This window comes from Notechis scutatus, chromosome 2 (assembly GCF_049901735.1).
Source record: "Notechis scutatus isolate UNSWTSFEM ecotype Mainland chromosome 2, rNotScu1.2, whole genome shotgun sequence".
In the NCBI taxonomy this organism is placed as follows: domain Eukaryota; kingdom Metazoa; phylum Chordata; class Lepidosauria; order Squamata; family Elapidae; genus Notechis; species Notechis scutatus.
The window spans coordinates 122884313-122907710 of record NC_142010.1 but is presented as its reverse complement, the minus strand read 5'-3'; the positions used below and the strand labels follow the sequence as shown (position 1 = coordinate 122907710).

The following is a 23398-nucleotide window of genomic DNA, read 5'->3' as shown; positions in this document are numbered from 1 at the left end:
TTTCTGTTTTGAAAAGCATGGAGAATGCAATTATAGCAGTGACTGTAATTGGGCCCAGATTAGCACCAATATCATGGTATGGTTTGATTTGTTGACATTTGTGTTTCAAGCTTTCAGATTGGCCTGCAATGAAGGAGAGAGATGGCAGAGTTCTTCAGGAATGTTTGCTAACAATGTGTTGCAAGATAACTTCATCCATTTACTATTTGCCTGGGAATGAAGATTCCTTGTTTCTGCTTTCCTCAGGATACGGCGTGACGTCACTGCTCCCAGCTTGTTTATCCCTTCTTATAGCATTACTGGCTTCTTTCCAAATTGTTTTATGTTATCTGTGCTTCCTGCGCTGAGTCAAACTACAGTAAACATGACAGCTAGCCTGTTGTGCTAAGAGATCCAAGTGTCACAGCCCCTTGTAATATTATGCTTCATCCTTCCATGTGAGTAAACCACTTGGGAGTTTCTGCTGTCTTTCATGTTGAGAGTCTTCCAGTGATGTTCCCATTCAGGCAAATCCATTTGGCACTTCAAACTACTATATAACCCACATACTCATTCTCCTATCTCTAAATTATTGTTGACTTAAATACAAAAAGGGCCAATAAGATCCATTTATTTAATTCTTAAATTAGTGATTTGATCTTTTCAAAGTGTTCCTTTTTTCCCTGGAAATTGGTAAGAAGAAAAAGTCATGGCTGATCAATGTTTTCTTTAATTGTTTGACTATCTAGATTGGAAATTACCTCACATAGGATGATATCAGAAAATCATTTAATTTTGGCTCACTCTCACCAAGACTGGTAACCTTTCATTGGAATATCAAAACAATGTCAGAATATGAATATTTATGAGGCCGAAATCTGGAATTCTTTGTTTTAAATCAAGTAATGGGCCATCTTCCTTGAATGTTATTACATACCTGATAGAAGAAAAGGAAGGATGAAGAAAGAGTTGGAGGGTTGTTATGAAACACCCTCTTCCATTGTTATACACTAAAATAAATAAATAATCCTCTTCCATTCTCCATATGTACTACCAAAGGGGTTACAACATTCTAGCAACCCTCTTTTAATTATGGAATTTGAAGATCATCAAAACTGGAGGGTCTCTGATAAATAACATAAATAAATAAATAACAAATAAAAAGTTGTTGATACTGAACAGGCTGATATTGCTTAGTTCTCTCTCTTCCCCTTCATCAACACATTCAGTACATACACACATTCCTGTTTATTCAGTGGAGAGTTAAACTTTATTCCGAAATGTTCAAACTGGATGAAACTGCATTTAGTTCAGTGGGATATCTTCCAGCAATTCTTTTAAAAAAACAACCTATAATAAACTGTGTAGAGATTATTACACATTAGACTGTAATACATTAACTTCTCAATGGTTAGTTGTATCTTAGCAAGGCTAAGAAAGTTTTGTTTCTCAAAACATTTTTCAGGAGTTACTCAATAGCAATAAACAGATTCCAAGGCTCCTTTAGGCTGATTTTATTGCCCTTCTTGTTATTTCTACTGTTTCATTTGGATATCCCATTTAATGCCTTTATGATAAGATCTACCCACTCATTTCATTATGTTTGTCTTTGTGAAATAAAATGAATCTCTGACTACCTAAAAACAATATAAAGCAAAACTGTTTCAAAGCAAAATTAATGAGGGGTGGAACAGCTGACTTGGTAGCCTATTAATCTATTTGCTTGCTATAAAACCAGTGACTATATAACACACAGAGAATATTGTTTGCATCTACTGTGTATATTGTCCTTCTTGAAGAGAATTGAGTACTGTATATACCAATTTTCCCACCTGTTGCTTGTGATAATTTAGACTAAGAGATTCTCAAAGGTCACTAGAATTTGATAACTTAGTAGAGAACTAAACCCACCGTTCCCCACTTAAAACTCTTACACTGAACTTGTTATGATGTCAAAACAAGTTTATTCATGATGAAGATGTGAGATAATACTTAATGTTGAGGAATATTGTAGGGGAAAACCAATCTATCAATCTATCAATCAGTCAAGCAATGTTGTAGCTCAGCAGTCCTGAGTACCTCTAATAGATGTCATAGTAAATATGGCTTCTTTGTCCCTATTGTAGATCATTATTATGTAGAGATCATGCTAAAACATATATCATTTTGCAGTATAGGTAAGAGCTTTAAGAATTATTATTTTCTCTGGAAGGAAGAAATGGATGGATGGATGGATGGGAAGGAGAGAAGTAAGTAAGTAAGTAAGTAAGTAAGGAAGGAAGGAAGGAAGGAAGGAAGGAAGGAAGGAAGGAAGGAAGGAAGGGAGCAATATTTGAAATCTATCCTGCTTTTTTGAAAAAAAGGGTTACCCACAAAAGTTCAGTATATTACTTGTAATTGTACATCATATTGACTGTAGACATAACACAACTGACCTCACTCACCATGGAAAATATTATGAGCACACCATACATGAACAAATATCAAAGAGAATAGAATGCAATATTTCAATATGAAATCTTGAAAGCATTTGGCTTGTGTGTTTGCAAATGAAGAATGAAAATGGATTCAGAATTTGGACACAGCTTCAACTTCATGGTGTTTGACGAAAAACATTTAATGGCGTTTCAGACTATGATATAATTGTATATATTCCAAGCTTGAGATTTTAATATGTGAATTAATGTACAAGGATTATTTTGCCATTGGAGGTTAAAAATTAGAACTTCAAATGAATTTTTTGTTTTAGTTATCACATGAATTTATTTTATATGTTGCTCAATGTTCAGTTGTAGAATATAAATAATCTGACTTGTCAAAATGGCATCATTGAGAAGAAACTTCCCTCCTTCCTACCTTCCTTCCTTGACAATGCCCAAAATTGCCTAAAAATCAGTTTTTTCCATGCCATAGAAGGACTACTATCTCAAGTCAGTGAAGTATTTTGGTATCTTAAGTTTGAGGAATGTATTGCAGCATAAACTTTCATAAATTAATCAGGTGAAATGACCTGAGATCACGACAGTATTTCTTGTAATGACTCTACAAAATACTATAAGACCTCCTTGTACTCTCTTGTAAATTTCATTCCACTTCATTTCTGTAAACTTCTTCCCAATCCCCAGCATTGAGATGACTAAAATGTTGCAGTGTCATTTATTTAGAACTTACTTTCAAGGAAACATGTATGATAAGGTTAGGCAACTGAATCTGTACGGGTGGGTCAGATTGATTTGCCCATGTGCTTCAGACAGCCGGAGGTCAAAAGCCTGATGAAATAGAAACTTTATTGTCTGATGCCTTTGATTTCTCTGTGTACATTTCTTTCTGTACTTTCCTTCTCCTCTCAGTTCTTACGGTAATCAATGCTTAATTCTCAGAGTGTTGGAGAGAAGGTGATAGAACAAATTGCATTACGTTTCATTACTTTGAGATTTGTTGTTATGTGTCACTTGGTAGTGTATAGCTATATTAATAAATAAGCAGCATCTTGATGAGTTTGCCCTAGGTCATTTCTACCCAGGTTTGTGATTGTTGTGTCAGCACAGAAGAAAGTTGTAGTGTGGTTTTCTAAACCTTTTGTATTAAACTAAACTTGAAAAAAAATTGATTTTATAGCTAGATTACTCTTTAACCCACCCAATATTATTATTTAATAAAGTTTAATTTGCTAAAGTGATAGTCCTGTTACTAACATGGCAACCCTATGCCTGTTTGCTCAAGAGTAAGTCTGCCAATGTTTGACTGTATTTATTCACCAACTCACTTAGTAGAATAAAAAGATGTGCCTACTGTCTTACTTTTTTTTCTTTTGCCACAGTTGTTAAATGAATCACTGAAGTCAAGTGAATAAGTTTAGTGGTCACTAAGTGTATCTGGTACCGCTCACCCATTGATTTTGCTTGTCAGAAGCTGTCTGGGAAGGTTACAAATGGTGATCACATGACCCCAGGATAATGCAACTGCCATGAGTTGCCAAGCACCTGAATTCTGATCACGTGACCATGGGAATGTTGCAATGGGCATAAGCATGAAAACTGGTTATAAGTCATGTTTTCCAGTGCTGTTGTAACTTTGAGAGGTCACTAAACAAACAGCTGTAAATCGAGGAATACCTCTAATAGAGTTTAGTGAAAGGGTTTTCTTTAAAGCTCAGCTGAAAGAATGAAAAGAAAATAAAGTAATATATGCATCAATTTTTATTAGGAATGCATTTAGAAATCTTAAACCAGCATTTGATGGAGAGTCAGATAGGTGATCTTAGTTCAGGGCAAATTGTTGAGGCTTCCTTAGCTGTGAAAGCCTCTCTTTGAAATGTATCCTTGATCCCTGGCTGTTAAAAAAAAAAAACAGAAACAAAACTTAGTTCTGGGTCTTGAGAGAATGTGTTGCGTGCACAGTGTTAAAAGTACTAAAGGAAAACACTGGATTCATTGTGAAATCTTTGGGTGAACAGTAGCAAGACATCCAGGAAGAGAAGTCAGGGGAACAACACTGAAAGGATAGAAGGCTGAAAATCATTAGAATACTGATTGGACTGCTTTACATTTCTGCCAAGGTATTTCAAGAACTGGTATGAAAAAGAGGACCCAGCTAGAAGGTGCAGCCAGGTAAGTGGGATGCTTTCCTCTCACCCACCAGGAAAACAGGATGCAGTTCATAACACCATAAAGCAGAACCACAAACACACACTTACCACTTAATGTTGTAATCATGATAATTGAAAAGCAATCTGGAAAGGTACAATTGACCTATTTAAAACAAATTGTTCAGTCAATATACCAATTATTTAGCATGAATGGGAGTTATATGTACTTCATATGACTACAATTACAGCTTTGTTTGATGAATCGGCTTTACTTTCAGCAACTGCCTCCCTCAGCCCCCCCAGACAAAATTGCTATGTCTGAGACCTTGACCTCCTGCCATTTTCCCTCTGATTATTTAGCCCAGAGATTCCCCTTTTTCATTTGCCTACAGGCAATCTCTGTTAAAAGCAAGATCTTTTCCCTTGAGGCATCACGCTAAAGTTATTTTTTTTATTTCTCACTCTGCAAGATGGAAGTGCTTGCAAGTTCCTAGGCTGCTTTAGAGGCAGCTAGATAACACAGAGAGTTGTTTTGCTTTGAAACAAAGTCTGCATAAACCCCTTACTCAGAAAAAAAATCACATCTTTCTTCCCTCTTAATCTTGCTGTGTGACTTTTGAAATCTAGAGCATCATTTAAAAATATATATTTGCATATTGTGGTTGATGGGGTGATATCTGGGACATCACAGCCCAGTTTCTAATGATGGTTTGAGGCAGTGGTGGGATTAAAATAATTTAATAACCAGTTCACCCAGGGTCAGGTTGGCTGTCATGGAAGGCATGGCCCATCGCCATCCTCCAGCTCCACCACACATGTGGATAAGTGTTCCACGACGGCCAACCTGACCCTGGACAAACTGGTTGTTAATAGCAATCACAATAGCACTTAGACTTATATACTGCTTTATAGTGCTTTACAGCCCTCTCTAAGTGGTTTACAGAGTCAGCCTATTGCCCCCAACGATCTGCATCCTCATTTTACCCACCTCGGAAGGATGGAAGGGTGAGTCAACCTGGAGCCTGGTGGGATTTGATCTGCCAAAATTGCAGGCAGCTGACAGCAGAATCAGCCTGTAGTACTGCACTTTAACCAATGTGCTACCGAGGCTCTTATCTCCCACTGCTATCAAAGTGGATCCTGGGCACTACGCCACAATGGAGAAATGGGAAACGGGGTGGCTGGCATGAGGGAAGGAGGAGCAGGGAGAAGAAAGAGGGAAAGCAGCCTTCTCCTGTCTTTGTGCCAACTGCTCCATTGCCTGTTTCTCCATTGCAGTGCAGTGCCCAGGATCCACTTTGATAGCTGGGGGCGGGGATTTAACAACCAGTTTGCCTGAATTGGTGCACACTGGCTTAATCCCACTACTGGTTGAGGAGGCTCAAATGTCTATGCAGGGTTTGTAATCTCTGGGGCGGTAGCAAATAGCTCAGGGTCAATTCCACACAGGCACAAAATAGATCCATCTGAGATGAGGGACTATTCTACAAAACATCTCCTCTAGCAAGGATTTGATGTTTTTGAATTGTGTTGTTGGAAGGCGATTCTTGAGAGTCTTTGTAACGAGCTCTCTTGAGCAGCCCAGCTGGGTCTTCAATGAAAAAAGACTTTGGGTGCTGCCATGCGACAACTCTGCTTGTACTCAGACCTAGAGGATATCCCTGAGACGGATGTCCTTGGAAGAATATTTCCAGCCGGAGAAAGGGATGATAAGATTAGAATGCCATATATATATTACCCAAATGAAGACAATTCTTCCCGTTTTTCATTGACACCTTTATTCTTGTCCGATTGCATTGAAACCAAACATTTCAGAAGGGCCAATTTCCCTTCTGCAAATCTGTTTCCTCTGCTTCAGCCTTCAGCTCAGCCCTGAGCCAGTCCCAATCTCTCTCTTATAGTGTAAAAATAAATTTTGAACTCAAGGACGCTTTTAATTAGAAGCAGGGGAACTGCCGAGACTCTCCATTGAGAGTCACATGAAGAATGGGAGCTTACAGAAAATACACACAGATTATTTTAATTGTCTGCCTCCGAAAAGGCTGGCATGGCGTATATTTTTAGCGCACCACATTTTTATATCCTTTTCAAACACTTGCAAGTCACATCCTTTTTTTCCAACTGATGCTTGAAGTGTTGCCCAAATACACAATTATAAAGTCAAGTAAAAGTCCCTGTTTTATTATTTGGAGAAAAAAAAAGCATACATAGGTTTTAAAAGTAATTCTAAAATAAAAACAAAAATTAAAACAGACCCAATTGACCAGAACATGAGAACCAAATTTAGGGGAAGGGAGAGGGAAGGAAAATAATCCATTTGAAAAAGAAACTGTTAAAAGGATTGAGCAAAGCCACAAGAGTGATTTAGAATTCAGCTGAACTTCAGCATGCAACTTTTTCCTCCTTCTCTCTCCTATTATGCTTTTTTCCTCCCTTTTTGGAAAAATCCAATACTTAATGCGGAAGCACAGACCCGAATGTTTGCCAGAGGTATTGTGAAGTGCCAGTTTGTCCTAAATGCTCAATGAGCTGTGGGAGCCAAGGTTGCTTAGCACCCCATAGAATCGAGATCGCAAGGAAGAAAGGCTAGCTGTACTGTAGCTTTTGGAGATAGGGTGCATATGTAAATAAGGAAATTAAGAAGGACACAAGTTGGTTCCACTTCAGTGAACCTCAGTGGTTGTAGTAGCAAGTAGCTTGTGCTGATGGTGCATCTCCCTCCTTGGCCAACCTAACTGGTGAGTGAACTAGGGACCTATATGATAATAGATGTGTTGAAAAAAACTGGGCTTCGTAGAGGTGGGATAAATAAATGTTATATTCTTTTTCTCAACTTTGCACAGAGAGAGCAGGCAAATTGCCTTTATGAAAGGATGGTCTAGTACCACTGCATTGCAAACTAATGATGAGGATTAAAAAAGGAGAGTAGGATACTTTACTATAAAACAACTAAGGCCATCCTGTTTAGATTCAAAACTATGGCGAGGTCCTAGTTTCATTGACAAAACTGCATATAACAGAGAAGAATCCATGGAGTAGAAATATTGTATCATGTCCAGGGAGTGAAGCTTTCCACTTGCACCTGACAAAGAGCCGTTCTTTAGCATATTAAACATCCTTGAGCTTTCTTTGGGACATGCTGCTCTTCAGTAGTTCAAGAGGTGAGACTTGCCCAGAAATCAAATCAAAATGATCTTTATTGGGCTCATTTACCAGAATAAATGTGCACAGTTCCAAATAGAATCTTGGTTGTTTACCTTTGTTGCTATTTTTTGACCTTAGTGCTTCTGGAAGAGGGAAAGGCATTGGTAATAAACACCGAGTAACTTGTATAATCAGAATTTCATTAGTGATGTTCTCTGAGCTTACTTTAATGAAATTGTATCTCGAGAAACACAGATCATGGAATACTTGGAACTGAAAATTAGGGAAGAAAGCAAACAATAAGCCAGTCCAAAAAAAAAAGGTAACGTTAGTTTAAAGGTTGCTGTGGAAGAACAGGAAACTGTAACAGAAAAAGTGATGAGTTTGTTACTGAGAAAGAATAAATGCTCAGTAGCAGTAAGGAGGCAAAATCTTGGACCTACAGAGCGTAAAATTTAGAGAATCTGCTCTTCTCCTTTTTTGTGAAACACCCTCATTATGGATATATTCCTACATTTTTCTCCCTCTTTCAACAATACACTATGGATTTCCTATCATTCTTCAAGCCAGCTTATTAATTGGTGACTTTCATTAGTTCCATCTCCTCTTAATCCTCCAAAACTCTTAGCATCATGGTGTCTCTTGTACAGTTGTCTTTCCTTCTCCCCCACAGCTCCTTGATCTGTCAGTGCAAGCTTGTCCTATGATCTGACCCATGATGAAATAATTTTCTTTCTCTAGGTGTTTGCTGGAAGACTTTCTTCAATGTCCTACCTTGATATCTCTTTTAGGTGAATCCTTTAGCTGTCAGACTCAGATAGTCTTGTGCTAATTTTGATATAAAGAGTTTCAATAAATACAGAGTAGCTTATATTACCAGATCCTCATGAGTACTGTTCTCTGAGGCCCCTTAATGGTATCTTACTATTTCAGGAAACAGATATTGATTTAGAGCCCAGCAATGGTATTTTCAGTTAATGTCTGGGCAAACTTTCTTATTCTTTCTTTCCTTCCTTCTACTATGGTTTTCTGCAGATTCAAATGCCTACAGATAAACAAGCATATTGCCCCAAGGCCAAAACCGCAACCAACTTAAATTCTAGACAACTAGAAGAAAGAAATGTTTATATGGGAGCCCTGAGAGGAATAATTGGAGCTGGAGTTTCCAAAACACGCAACTGGTGACTATTGACATTTTAGTAATAAGATGTGGAAAATAGGATTCATATTAATTCCAGCTTTAGATTCCACTAACTTACGCATCTCCGAGAAATTCTGTGAACGTTAACCTGAACCAAATACCTAAATTACATGCTCATGCAAAAGAGGGGAAAAAATAAAACAAAACTTAAATGGTAACATAAATTTTAATGAACAGTTTTCTAAAATCAAGAAAAACCTGGGTGAAATATGTGACACTAATACTTTCCAGAGATTTTTTTTGGATTTTTTTTTCTCATTAGAGTAGCTATCAACCAGAAACTATATACTAAGTGCATAAGTTAGGAAAAAATTATGTTTGAATATATGAGACATTACACCGGCAGATTTTTGACAGATTCTTCTAGTATCACCTGTTCAGTTTTTTTCTCTCTCTTTGATCCAACAGACCAGCAGATACTTTTGGTATCTTGAAGGTAAAAAGTTCAAAATTTAGTTTGTAAAAATTCTACACAAGCATTTGTTCATATTTTATGCCTTTTTCCTAATATCTTTATTTTTAATAATTTCCCCCACATGCCTTTTAATCTGCATTTTTAATGTAGTCATTCTGGGTTTTTTTTCATAATCAGAAAGCAGCAACAAAAACTTGGGGAAACATAAAAATAGAAAGATAATTAGATATCAACATGTACTTTAGTATAGGAAATGCAAATTAAGCTAGAGTGTGTTAAACTATCTGTTCATTTTATTTGGTTTTAAGTCAACATTTTAAATTATTAAATTATTACATTATTTTGTAGAGAAGATGGGGAAAAACACTTGTTTAGGGATAGCCAAATCTGTTAATTTAGTAAGCTTCCTATATTTGGATTTTTAAAAAACCTCATATTATTTTCTTCCCATTTCCAAAGAAATGTTATACTTCCTGTTAATTCTGCTCGAAAACAAGGTGAATATTCTTTTCAGCCAACTGTACCTTTCTCAATCAATAGATACAAATTTTCCCAACATGAAATACTATATTATTGTGTAATGAGTCTGATAAGAAAAAAGAAGTGGCAACTATAATCAGAACATCAAGAACATTGATATGATAAGGATACAACTTGCAAGGGAGATTAGTTTATAGCAGGAATTTTGGAAGAGGGAATTGGCATACACATTTCACATAATGTGTAGTTTACCTAGCAATATTGTGACCAATGAATAGCCAGAGAATTGCAAAGATACATTAATTTCTAAATAGGGAAAGTTATCTCTTAACTTCTTTTTCTTTGTAAAGGACCCAGGAAGAAAGAGGAGGGTGGAGGAGGAAAAATATTAAAATATTATGTTTATCCTATTTCTGAGTTCTTTGAAGAAAAGAAGAATCTTAATGATGACATACTGTTTAGACTAAAGGCATCCCATAGTTCTAATAATGCAAATGGTTTTTCAAACTGAACCTAACTTCCAATCCTAACCAGGTTGTAGGTTCTCCTACTTCATTAGGTTCTATTACTGAAAATGTACTTTGTAGATAGCTTTGTAGGTCTTAAATATGCTCTTCCTCCTTTCTCCTCTTCCCCCATATTATTAACTATTAATTAACTATGAAAGAATATAAAATGTAGATGATACAAATGGAAGAATCAGCTACAGGTAGCGAAATACCGATGGATAAAAAATAATCTGAAATATCATAACATATTCCAATGCATCATTAGAAGCTTTTGGTACTTCAGATCAATTTTTCTTATCTTTTCTTTTTCTTATCAACAGCCTGGAAGATGATTGAGATGGTGCTTATAATTAATTGATCATAGGAAGTTACAGATAGATCTCTAATTCCCTCTTCAGAAGAATGTCTAATTAAATTATGCCTCCCACTTTACATGTAAAAAATAGGCTTTAATTTTAAGTGGAAACCATTCTCAGACTATATTTTATTTATAGAATTGTGTCGCATCCAAAACTGAATTTTAGAGTTCATATCATAGTTTAAAGTACATGTATAGTATTAATTTGCAATTTTTTAAAACTATCTACAATCTTTCTAGCAATTTGAACTGGGTTAATCAAGCACTTTTTTGCTTAAAGTTCAACCCACTTTGTTCCAAAGGCAGTACTTCAATGGGAAGCAAGAATCAGTAAACTTGAATCTAATCTCTGGATAAATATCTTTACCTACTAGTAAAAACTATATTGCAAGTGGATTGACCCATGTAATACTGACAGACAACTACAAATCTTCTTGAGAAATAGCAGTCTAAATGAACTAAACATCTATGGTTTTCTAGTGATGTCATCCTAACCATAGTCTCAGATCAAAATACATCTATACCAAGAGAAAAGATATTAGACATAGAAAGTCAAACAGAAAATACCGCTTTCTCTTCTTATATAATTGTAAATAACCAAAGTTTAGTGCTGAAATCATCCTCATGTTTTTTTTAATCATATCACAGTTTTTTAAAAATAATTTCATATTGACATAGCAAGGCATTGAGGCTGTGATCCAAATGTCATTTTGCTCCTACCAAACATAAACACAAACTATCAATGTTTCTAAAGTGTCACTAGTGCACATTGATCTCTTTTTAAAGCAGGGAAAATTAGACAAAGGTTTTGTGATCAAGAGGGGAAAAAGAGGTTTTCTAATAAGACTTTTTCTGAGATTGCCTTTTATTGTGACTGTTGTCATCAAAATATACTACTATTTGATGACTATATGTTAACAAAATATATTCTCATTTCCTCCTCTCTATCCATCTTATACTGGAATCCCCCACTAAGGTGCTCACGTGGGTGGAAAGGAAAACTTATAAGGTAGGCATTTGTGAGCATATGAGAGCCAGGGAAAACCACTTGCATTTTCTACAAATTTGTCAATGTGATAATATACATTTGTATGTGCTCCCATATCTTTAATGTATACTGTGGTGATATTCAGCTGGAGAGTACAGCTGGAGTATTTAATACATATTAAAATGGCACAAAATTAAAATGGGTCCTCGACAAAATATCCATCACATTGTGTCCGAATGTCCATCAAGCGCTTACGCTGACCCAATGTCAGATTTTTTTCAACATAGACTACCCTGTCCTTGAATGGCTGGGTGGACCGGACATTAACATTTGAACCACTAAAAGTCCATGTATTTGCCATATGCTAAATAAATAAATAAAAATGGCACAAGATGAGAAAGTTGTTTTAGGTTTTCCTAAAATTTGACAAATATTGTAAACTGATGGGATTCAGATGCCTGCTCAGATTTCCCAGGAAAAAGGACTTAGGATCAAAGCAGAAACCTACTTTAGCTACTCATGTTCTAATTGCAGTGAAAAGGGCACTGTTCTAATTATTAGGAAACAGCCTATATAATGTTACCCATGGAATTCCATGATACAACCACAGACAGTATGTTACAGGCACTGGAAACAAAATATCACAAAGCTGAGAAAGATAATATGCTAAAAAAAACTGGATCTCTTTCCCTAATTGAAAATTATGCCAAACTAGGAATATTTTCATTCATAAAAAGGATAACTATAGGGAAAAACCGAAGCTTTTATATGTTGGTATGGTATATTCTTAATAAGCAGACAGACCTCCCCCCCCCTGCAGTGTTAGAAGTTTGGATTTTCCAGGAATACACAAAATCAAATTTGTATGTAGTCTACAAAGATGTTTGGAGCAAGGTTTATTACAAAAAAAAAAAAAGAAGAAAGAAATAAGGGGGAGACAAAGGGTGGGGGAAGAGAAGGGTGTTGAAATATTTGGAGCCACCATGGTGGCTTTAAGTGGTGACAATGCAGTAACTAGAAGATTGTTTCCATTCATAGCCAGATGAAAGTCAGATGGTTCAAATGGTTATTATATGATTGGTTTATTCATGGCTTCTCTGGTTGCAGCTCTCAAACTGTATGAGCATCAGTGTCCTTAGGAAAATTTTTCCAAAACTGAATGTAATGCTATATTCCAAGACAATTAACAGCAGAAGGAAACAGTGGACTTCCAGGAAGGAAAATTAAGATTAAGCATGAAGAGAAACTTTGCTGATAAAAAGCTTAGCCAGAGCAACATTAACAGGGGAAGTTGTGAAGATGGAACACATATGCAAAAGGATCTTTAGATAAGGGTGGAGACTGCATTCTTTTAAGGCTAATATTTCAAGGACATTTGCTAGTGACGAACCTCACAAATTCTTCTTCCTTTCTTTAAAATCATCATACCCTCTTTTCCATTTCCTTTCTTCAGATAGCTTTTATGAAAGATGATTAAGAACTGCCAAAAGTTAAGATAATTAATTTGTAATGCATTTTCCTAACTCTATTATCTATGGCTGACTAAGGCACACTTCTACCATTATCTTCATAGGTTAGTTATCTATTTGGTGAATACAACTGTGTGAAGAATCTCCTAGGTACATTGTATGGTGAAATATATAGCATGTACATAATGAGTGGCTTTATGGAGCAAATATCATGAGCTCTTTCTTTAACTATAAATATTCATTAAGCTGGGAATTAACTGAAAAACTTCATAGCATATTGCATTGCTCTGTTAAAGTAGTTTATGGTAAGAATCAAATTAAAGATAATTTACTAAACCAAGCAAGGAGGATAAAAAAAACGGCAAGAAAACTCTATAATTCTTAACCCCCCAATCTTTCCCAATAAATGCTACTAAATATTCTCCCAATGAAAGAACTAAAAATTAAAAATTGACATCCACTATTTTAAGGCTGTCTTTGCATTAATCAAATGGTGTTTTCTGACAACTGCTAAGAACATGGATGGGATGAGCTGGATCAAAAGTTTCAAAATTCTAAATTTATTAGAAGAGGAAAGGGTGGGAGAGCATCTACTCTTAAAAGAATTAAACTACTCTTACTGGTATCTAAATAAGCCACCTGAAAAAAGAATTCCCGTTAAAGAAAATTCTACACCAGCTTCAAAGTACTTCTGGAGGTGTAGGGAATGGAAATGATAGTGGAGTACTCAGAGTGTAAAACTTATTTGAATTGATGCATTTAGTTTCACAGATAATTATATTAATCAGAAAATTGCAAGTAGTTATTTAGGGTTTTGGCAGCAGAAATTTTCTTTTCCTGAAAAAATGGAGTAACACTCTCTTCATACCCTGAAAATTATTGGGAAGAAGTGCTTCAGAACTTTGAAACACAGCTTTTCTGTTATTCCTTAAAGCAACTTGTCTTTTTAAGATCTTACATGTGACCCTGAAAAATAGTTGTGGCTGCTTTAAGAGTCATATTAACATTAGTGAGTCAATTCCTTAAAGCAAGCAATGACTTTTTAAAGATTTTCTCGGAGCCTGTATGAGGTTCTTCAAAGAGTATAAGACTCATCTTGAAGCTGACTGGACATGAGGTAGCAGTAACTACTTTTCAGTACACTGCATCCTACTTGCAATCTATCCTGCATTCAACAAAATAAAACAAAAGAGACAAGGGTTTATAATCTCCTTCAGAAGGCATTTTGAAGATACAGATCACTTGTCTTTATGCCAACTGCCATGCATTTTGAGAAAGATCACACAGAAGGGTCTCATCTAGTGCAATTACCTAAGGTCTGAGAATGTAGGAAAGATTATTGTGACTGCCTAGCTAATTGCATGTTGTCTTGATCTCAGCCTGTCTTAGCTGGGTAGATTCAGACAATATTGACTATATTCACTGATATTTCCAGACTTAAATAAAACTATGGAATGTTTACAACTAGATTTAGACAGAGTCAATTCTTACACTTGTTGTAAGGTCAAGAAGCCATACAGACATAGTCAACTATTGTCCAAATAGAAAAAACCCTAGTTTGGGAGGTCAAACCTGTATCAGTTATACATATTCTTGAAGGAGACTTATCTCAGTCTAGGTCAAACCCGCCATGTCACATAGCTGTCATGTGACATTTCATGATGTTTTTCCCATTTGAGGAGCTGGGGTGGGCATGGCCTGCATGTATCTGGCATGTGGGCCACTAGTTTGACACCCCTGGTCTAGGTTGTAGCCTCATTTAGGTGCACTGCCAGTCATTTTCACCCTCCTATATAACCAGAGAAAAAAGGGGGGATATGGCTTAATTGATCCTTTAAAAAAAAAAATATCTTGGTAACTTTTGGTACTATTGCCCATACACTATTCTTGGTCCACCTTTGTGAGTTTGAATTGGGGACACATGTTGCAGTGATTCTGCTTCCTGAGGGCAGCCTCAGAGATTAGCACTGAATTATTGTGTTCTGGACCTTGGTGCTATGTTGTATGGAGATGTTAATATTGTTTCATATATTGTATAATATTGTATATATTGCATAAAACAGGACATCATATATATTACATTGACAGCAGAGTCGGGCCAGAAGATAAAGTATCATTACATAGGAAAATGGAGAGACATCTTCACATCTCGCTGTTTGATTTCTCAGAGACTCTTCCCACCTTGCTTAAAATCTTTATGAACTGTTGCCTTCTGGAAGAAGATACAGAACAATTAAAACTTGGACCACACATTTTTGAATAGTTTTTTTATCCCAGAGCTATAATTGCACTTAACAATGAACTTAAATACCATCAGTGAGCTGTTGGACAGTATTTCTTGGTCTGTTGTGTGGATGCTTGTGTGTTTTTAGGAGGCGGGAATTTTGGCAGGTGGGGAGGTGTTTGGGGATAGTCATGTGCGTGTGCATGTTGAGTCTGGTCTCTGGGTGTTATTTGAATTTCGTTGTATTATACTGTGTATATATGTACAATGACAATAAAGAATTCAAATATAAAGATAGGAAATATTTATTATATATATTTCCTGTTTCCATCCATAATACTGCTTAGTAGGTAGCTGTCGATCTAACTTTTGACTGATCAGAACCGTATATGTCTAATATGCTTGAAGTTCAATTTATCAGCAATCTTGAGAACCCTAAGTCTCAATTCATCTGACCCTTGAGTTTTTAAACTCGTTTAAAGTAAATAGTTATTTCATAAATGTCTTCCATACTGGTTAATATCAAGCTTCTTGTACCTTCCTCAACCCTCTGAAGAAGAAAGTTGTTAGTAAGACAAGTCAGGAATTTCCTATTTAACAGAGTTTATCTCTCACAGATGGTAAAGTAATTAAAGTTCCCCATCAGTGAAAACATCATGTTCTTTGAAAGATCTTCAGTTTACTTTTGGAAAATATTATTCACATTTATTCCATGGTTGAACAAACAATAGTTTGCATTCCTCCTTTACTAGTTTTTGTTATTGTGAACCACCCAGTGCTCTAAAATGGGCAGCCATAAAAAACTGAAACTAACTTGGATACTCTCTATGGCATCACTAAGCTTGTTCCTTTGGATTTTTGAGCTGGTGTGGAGAGTTTTGGTGAAGAGTACACCTTCTTTTCCCCTACTATTACTTCTGCTCCTTTTGAACAAAATGCGTTCTTCAATTAATATTCTTTATTCACAGGAGTTACGCCACCAAGTTTCTCACATCTTATTTGCCTTTCTCTACTAAGATTCCAAACTCAACTTGTATTTATTTATCTCATAATCTGAGCATTATAGGATGGACAACAAAGACCACAAACTTTATAAGGCCCACCTTTTTTTACTTTTTTACTGAGTAGCTAATAGACCCCATTACTGCAATACCTTTCTTCTTTAGACAGTATAGAAAACCAGACCACTTAATATGATCAACATTCACTTGCTTGTATTATAATAGTTGTGTAAAAAACAGCCATTTTTCATTGAAGGCCAGTCTTTCTTCCAGGATTACTTTTGGAGACATAAATCTTAAAAAGATGTAAAATATTTATTATTATGGGTTTTCAAAAGCTGGTTTATGTATTCTTATAAATATTAATCATTCTTTTGGATATCTAAAAGATATCTAAACGGGATATTCAGATTACCAAGGCACTGTACTTTAGTAATGATCTTAAATTGAATTATAGTGAGTTATATTATTCATGTTTATAATAATAAATACTGTATTATTTTGCATCCTACCAAGCTATAGGCATATGACAAATAAAATTACTATTTTATTTGCCTATCATTGGTTGGTAGAGATGAATCAGAGCATGTACCTATGGGGTCCAGCAATCCATTTTTAGGAGTAAATACTCCTAACATAAATAAAAAGATTCCCAACCAGATATAGGTAATTCTGCTAAATGCTTATTTGATGGAGCAGTATTAACAGCAAAATATCCAGTTGCCTTTTTTCTCCTGTCCTAACAGCACATGTTAATGTGCTCTTATCCATTCTAAGATATCCAACTTATCGGTCTAGCTGTGAACTTCATTATCTATATCACTTGTGAAAACCAAACTTTTCCTGACTGGAAAGTAATAGTGACATTAAGCAACTGAACCAACAGTACATTTCATCAGACCATCTCATAGGAGAAATAGGGTCTCAACTGAATTGTCTGATATCTTGCTTTGAACCCAGCCTTACCCAGATTATTCTATCATCCTTTAGTTTCCATCAGTTTCTGGAAGCCGACGATAATGGGCTTCTGACCCTTTAGATAAGATATGCCATGACAATACTATGTTTGGCTGCTCATATCTCAAATGATTTTTCCTCTCTCTCATTAGGATATATGTTGAAGTTGTTCTACCCTCTTTCATATGCTGAGTTCATTGAGGAGAGATATGTGAGCGGCCTATATCTATAGTACTATAGTACTCTATATCTAGAGTACTATAGTACTCAAGTAGTACTTGAGTGACAAACGTCATGGAGCCTACCCATCATGGTCATAGCTCATGATGGTCATAAATGCATCCTAGTTAGATTGCCCAAAATGTGGTCATGAGACAACCAGCAGAACTTTGAATTTGGGTTGATGAGCAGTTTCCAAGTCAAAGAATGTTATTCTTGGCACTATTTCATTTTCAACAACTTTGTGAGTGCTGCAGGTAAGGTGATTTCTATCCAGAACACGGGTGCTGAAGAACTGGCTAAAGGCAGTCCTCATTGTAAGAGATGGAATGGATCTCTTGCCAGATGCCAGAGTTGGCCTTCTGCTGGGAATACATCTCCTAGTTGTTTTCCTCTGAATCCACACCTGTGAGAAATGTTACATTCTAGCCACTAAGAAGATTTTCAGTTATACAATACAAATCACATTTTTATTTATATGAGATAGTTCTTGAAAATGCAATGAATGAAAGTGGGAAGGGGTGCTTAAAGCCACAGCTACATCAAGTCTATGAATATTTCCAATAACTGCATTCCAGAAGTATTTTTGGAACCACAAATGTTATGCTGTTGTTGTTTTAATGAAGGCCACATTCAGAGGATATGTCACCATATGTCACATTCGTTTTTGTCCCAGAAAAGAAAAGGAAAGTATGCTAAATTTTAAGTGTTTTGGAAAAGTGTATTCGCACAGCTGACATTATTGTTCATATGGCTAAGGAATTCTTGATCTTTAACACATCCTGAATGAGATGGACTACACTCCGTGGAGCAGATATTTCACAATGAAAAGCTAGAGTGTGGGAGAGCATTCATTGTTTTACCAACCTTTTTGGTAACTCTAAATTTGTAATCACTGCTTGTAAAAGTTATGTGTGCAAGGAGCATAATACAGAGGGTGGCTGGGGTGGGGTGAGGAGGAAAAAAATATGAATGTATCACTGAAGTAGGAAACTTTATGTCTAACAACTGTTTTGAGTTCAAGTTTACATCTTTCTCACCACAGGAATTCTTAGGACAGATAGATAACTTTCTTTTGCTACTAAAAAATAAAATAAAGTAAAGGTAAAGTAGTACAGCAAATAGATGATACTAGAAAGGTACAGGGCTGAAGTAAAAGAACTGATTATACTACTTCAGACTACAAGTTATATAATCAGGTAGCAAGCAACAAAATTCTTCACAAAAATAAACTTAATGTCTATGGGAAAAAAACATGGAAATGATGCACAAACCTCTCAACATTTTCTATCGTATTTGTGAATAGATAAATTGGAGAAACGATATTAATTTAATTTGTTTTTGCTATGTATTATAGCAATCAGATTGCACTTAGTATATTGGGTGAAACACAATGGCTCACCCTCATTTTTCTAAGTATCAAGGATACCTTTTATTGTAATCTATATGTTAAGACTTAAAATAAACCCAAGAGTTCCTTATGTCAGTCTTCTATTACCAAAGCCAGAGATCAAGTGAAACCATAAATTAATTTTGGGTGAACAGCCACAAAAGAACAGCAGTCATACTATTGTCTAAAATATGCATACGTGCGTTGGTTTTAAAATTTAAACAATAGGTATTTTTGCTTTGTAGATATTTGGGGGAAATCCAATACTTTTATGAGAGATTTAGACAGAGTTTTTCATTGGAGGTGCGAAAAACATGAAATGCTGACTGAGGTAAAATACATTTCAGTAGGTGGCAGCACCTGTATGAACTTTTCTAGGTTTAGAAGGGAAGCTAGGTTGGACCTGTTTTGTACCTATTTATTTGACAATATTTGCAGACCTCCCAACCAATTAAGAATCTGGGAGATGAACAACAAAGCATAAATAAAACTCCATCGGAATAGTAAAAACCATGACATTCATACATATAAACAGTGGGTACCTACAAATAGTTTGGTCTAAAGGTACATTGAAAGCATTGTTTTTTCATTACTTTGCAAAAGGCAAGGAGATAGGGAAAGCCACTTCCATCACCTAGAGACTTCAATGGAAAATGTTTGCTGTTTAGACCACTCTCCACATACTTCTCAATGGGACGGATGTTTAACACCTGAAATCTCTAGATTTTACTCTGTCGTATGGTTGACAGTAGGGCTGTCAACTAGACTGGGGAGTTGGAAATACATCCCAGAGGAGTCCATACAGTTGCCAGGGGAATGACCTGATTGTATCCACAGAATTGTTGTCAATTCTGTGAAGGTTGAAGGATACTTTGAACATGACCATTGACTCAGAATCTCAGTCAGTTAACATGACTCGGCATCTCAGTCAGTTAACATATCAGGTTAAAGATAAGATAAAATAAGATCAAGAGGGGCAGAAGATGAATAAATCACTATTACCGGAAAAAGGTGTTCCATTGAAAACTGTATATTGAGTTAAGGGTGCAACATAAAAACAAATCTATTTTTTGTTTCAACCTCCCATTTAAGTTAATAAGGATTCCACATATGGCTTCAAAAATGTAACTGGGGCCCAATTGAAAATCTCAAGCTTTTGCTCTTTTTCTTCCCCCTCAGGTTATAAATGAAAAGAGAGGGACAGATCAACAGATGAATGAACGTGTCTCCTAAACCAATTTCGCAATACCGACTCAAAGCATGATGGAGCACACCGATAAACTTATCAGCATGGAAGCAAATAAACTCAAACATTCACAGAGTTACCAGGAAACTACATCAGTGGGGATTAAAAGAATGCAAAAGCGATTCCTTCAGAAAGATGGAAGTTGCAATGTTTACTTCAAACATATCTTCGGGGAGTGGGAGAGCTATGTGGCTGATATTTTCACCACACTGGTAGATATCAAGTGGCGCCATATGTTTGTGATCTTTTCCTTATCTTATATCCTATCCTGGTTATTGTTTGGCTTAGTGTTTTGGCTCATTGCACTCCAGCATGGAGACTTGTTGCCAGAAGAAGAAGTCACCCCCTGTGTGGAGAATGTCAATAGTTTCACAGGGGCCTTCTTATTCTCTCTGGAAACCCAAACCACCATAGGCTATGGATCTCGCTGTGTGACCGATGAGTGTTCTGCAGCAATCCTGACAGTTGTCCTACAATCTGTGTTAGGCTGTATCATTGACACATTCATTATTGGAGCTGCCTTAGCAAAAATGGCCACTGCCCGAAAGCGAGCTCAGACCATCCGCTTTAGCTACTATGCAACAGTAGGCTTACGAGATGGTAAACTCTGTCTGATGTGGCGAATAGGTGATTTCCGACCTAATCATATGGTAGAAGGAACCGTAAGAGCTCAGCTCTTGAGGTATGTGGAAGACAGGGTGGGCAGGATGATATTGGAGTACAAAGACTTAAAACTGCTAAATGATCAGATCATTCTTGCCACTCCAGTGACCATTGTCCATGAAATTAACCAGGATAGTCCACTGTACGATTTTGACAGGAAAACTCTGGCTAAGGACAATTTTGAGATTCTGGTTACATTTGTTTACATTGGAGATTCAACAGGAACATCACATCAGTCAAGGAGTTCCTATGTGCCTAGAGAAATCCTTTGGGGACACAGATTCAATGATGTTCTGCAACTGAAGAAAAAATACTACAAAGTCAACTGCTTGCAATTTGAAGAAACCACTGAGGTTTACGCCCCTTATTGTAGCGCCAAGCATTTGGATAAAAAGGAACTAGAATACACAGGTTGTGATAAGACAACAAATGGAGAACCAGAAATTTCCTCTTCTTCCTCCTCTTCCTCTTCCTCATGCTCCTCGGGAATCAGAATCAGATCGTTTAGTGCTGATGCTTTAATTATTCATTCTGAGGTTTCTGGAGAGTCAGTCAAAATTTCCAGTCCAATAAATACAGTGGAGCTGCCATATGACAGAGCTCTAGCAACATTAAGCAGAATTTCAATGGAATCCCAGATTTAGCAATCAATGACTTTTGCAGAGCTGTACAACTAACTATAACAGCTATCAAATGCACAATGTTCACTTAAATACTAGTGCTCTCATCCTCAAATGAAGGAAGAGATTTACTGACAAACTGTTAAGATTGCACTCTGACATTCCTTTTAATATATAACTAGCTGTTAACAGTTGTCTTTCACAAATTATTAAATTCTGCATAGTGACACTGAAAATTATTTATTGAAAATTCAAATCTGTTATCACTGAATTCGTAAAGAGATAATTATTTGAAATATTAATCACAACCTAAAATTTAGACATATTTTGGGATTGATCCAGGTTATATAATTTTTGGAGATTGACAAGATAGTTTCAAAATTGGTTATTTGCATCTTGCAGCACAATTAATCCTAATCTTTGTTTCTTTGTAAATTGATAGGCTTTTCTTCAATGTATGCATTTTCTTTTCTTTAAAATTATAAATAAAAAAATAACTTTTTTGGAAATGAACATACTAAGGTCATGTATAAACTATGAGGAGAAAATACTGATTCCACAGAAAAATTAAAAGAAGTAACTAATTTTGCCAAAAGCACCTTATTTATTGCACTTTATATGAATAACTTAACTATTACTGATCTGATGTGGTGATATAAGGTCAAATATATTCAAGTCTACATTTGTAGTATTTTCAAACAGCAGTTTTTAAATCATTTAACATTTCTATGCAGAAAATGTTGTTTCTACCTGTCTAAGGAAAACATAATTTTATACTGTACAGTAACGCTAAGCCTGATTTTTAAAATTAATATATAAACATTTTCTCCTCAATAGTTGAGACCATCTATTATTTTACTTTTGATTTTTAAGTACTTAATTAAATCAGGGCATTTTGATTTCTTTTTCTATTTTGCAACCTCAACAAGTGATCTGTAAACTAGACAAACCAGTTCTTTTAAGCATAGGTTGATGGCTCTTAATTCCCATTACAAGCATCCTTAAACTTGCTCTTGAAAACCTGGCTTCTGACAAGCCCTCATCGGTTAACTAGTTTGCTGAGGAACTAAAACATACTTATGTAGCTACAACTGTGTATTTTCCAATCAGTATCTCACCAATTTTGGGGGGCAAACATCATATGTGGTGTTGGAGGCACATGAGAAGAATTGTTTATGAATATCCTTCCCTTAAAAGTGTTAACTGAAAACTGAAAATGTGGAACACTGATACCAGTGGTGGGATTCAAATCTTTTTACTACCGGTTCTGTGGGCGTGGCTTGGTGGATGTGGCAGGGGAAGGATATTGTAAAATCTCCAGTCAGAGGTGGTATTTGCCAGTTTTCCGAACTACTCACAATTTCTGCTACCGTTTCTCCAGAACTGGTCAGAACCTGCTGAATACCACCTCTGACTGATACCCTTTGCAGGAGTTATGGGTTTTATTTTCTTTTAATTGAAAATAATAGCTATTATGAAATGAGAAAAAAAATAAGCACAAATTTATTCTTCGAAGATCAGTTTCTCTGAACATATTGATGGAATAGAGCTTTTGAATAAAATAGACATATTAATGGGTTTGTTGTATCTATTTTACTACTTCTTAGTTACAAAGAAAAAACCCTGAAACATTATTAATCTATTATAGGACAGCATGATCTCAGGGGACTGTATAAAAATGGGACTTGTGGGATATACAGTAAATGGTTCACGGTTTGCCTTTATCTGATATAAACAGAAGGAGTGTACAGTGTGTACACAATGCCTAAAATTACTTGGGAAGAGCATTATCTATAGTTAATAGAAAAATATAAATTAAATGGTGTCTTTAGTATCCTTACATAAAGAACTTCATACTTCTTTAATGCAGGAAAATACACAAACCAACATCACATTTCAAGGCAGAGTTGGGAAAGATAAAGGTGAAAGAGTCATTTAGGTGAGATG

General features: G+C 35.9%; 1 protein-coding gene across 1 annotated transcript; it reads left to right on the top strand.

The window, feature by feature from the left end:
• Window positions 1-20104: 20104 nt before the first annotated feature.
• On the top strand, window positions 20105-23029 carry KCNJ16 (potassium inwardly rectifying channel subfamily J member 16). Its single transcript, XM_026675819.2, has one exon. The coding sequence runs from the start codon at window positions 20183-20185 to the stop codon at window positions 21473-21475; it is 1293 nt and encodes a 430-aa protein (XP_026531604.1). The 5' UTR covers window positions 20105-20182; the 3' UTR covers window positions 21476-23029.
• The last annotated feature ends 369 nt before the right edge of the window (window positions 23030-23398 follow it).

Excerpts from the sequence above, each read along its gene's own strand:
- KCNJ16 (XM_026675819.2), top strand. The coding sequence starts at position 20,183 with ATGATGGAGCACACCGATAAACTTATCAGCATGGAAGCAAATAAACTC.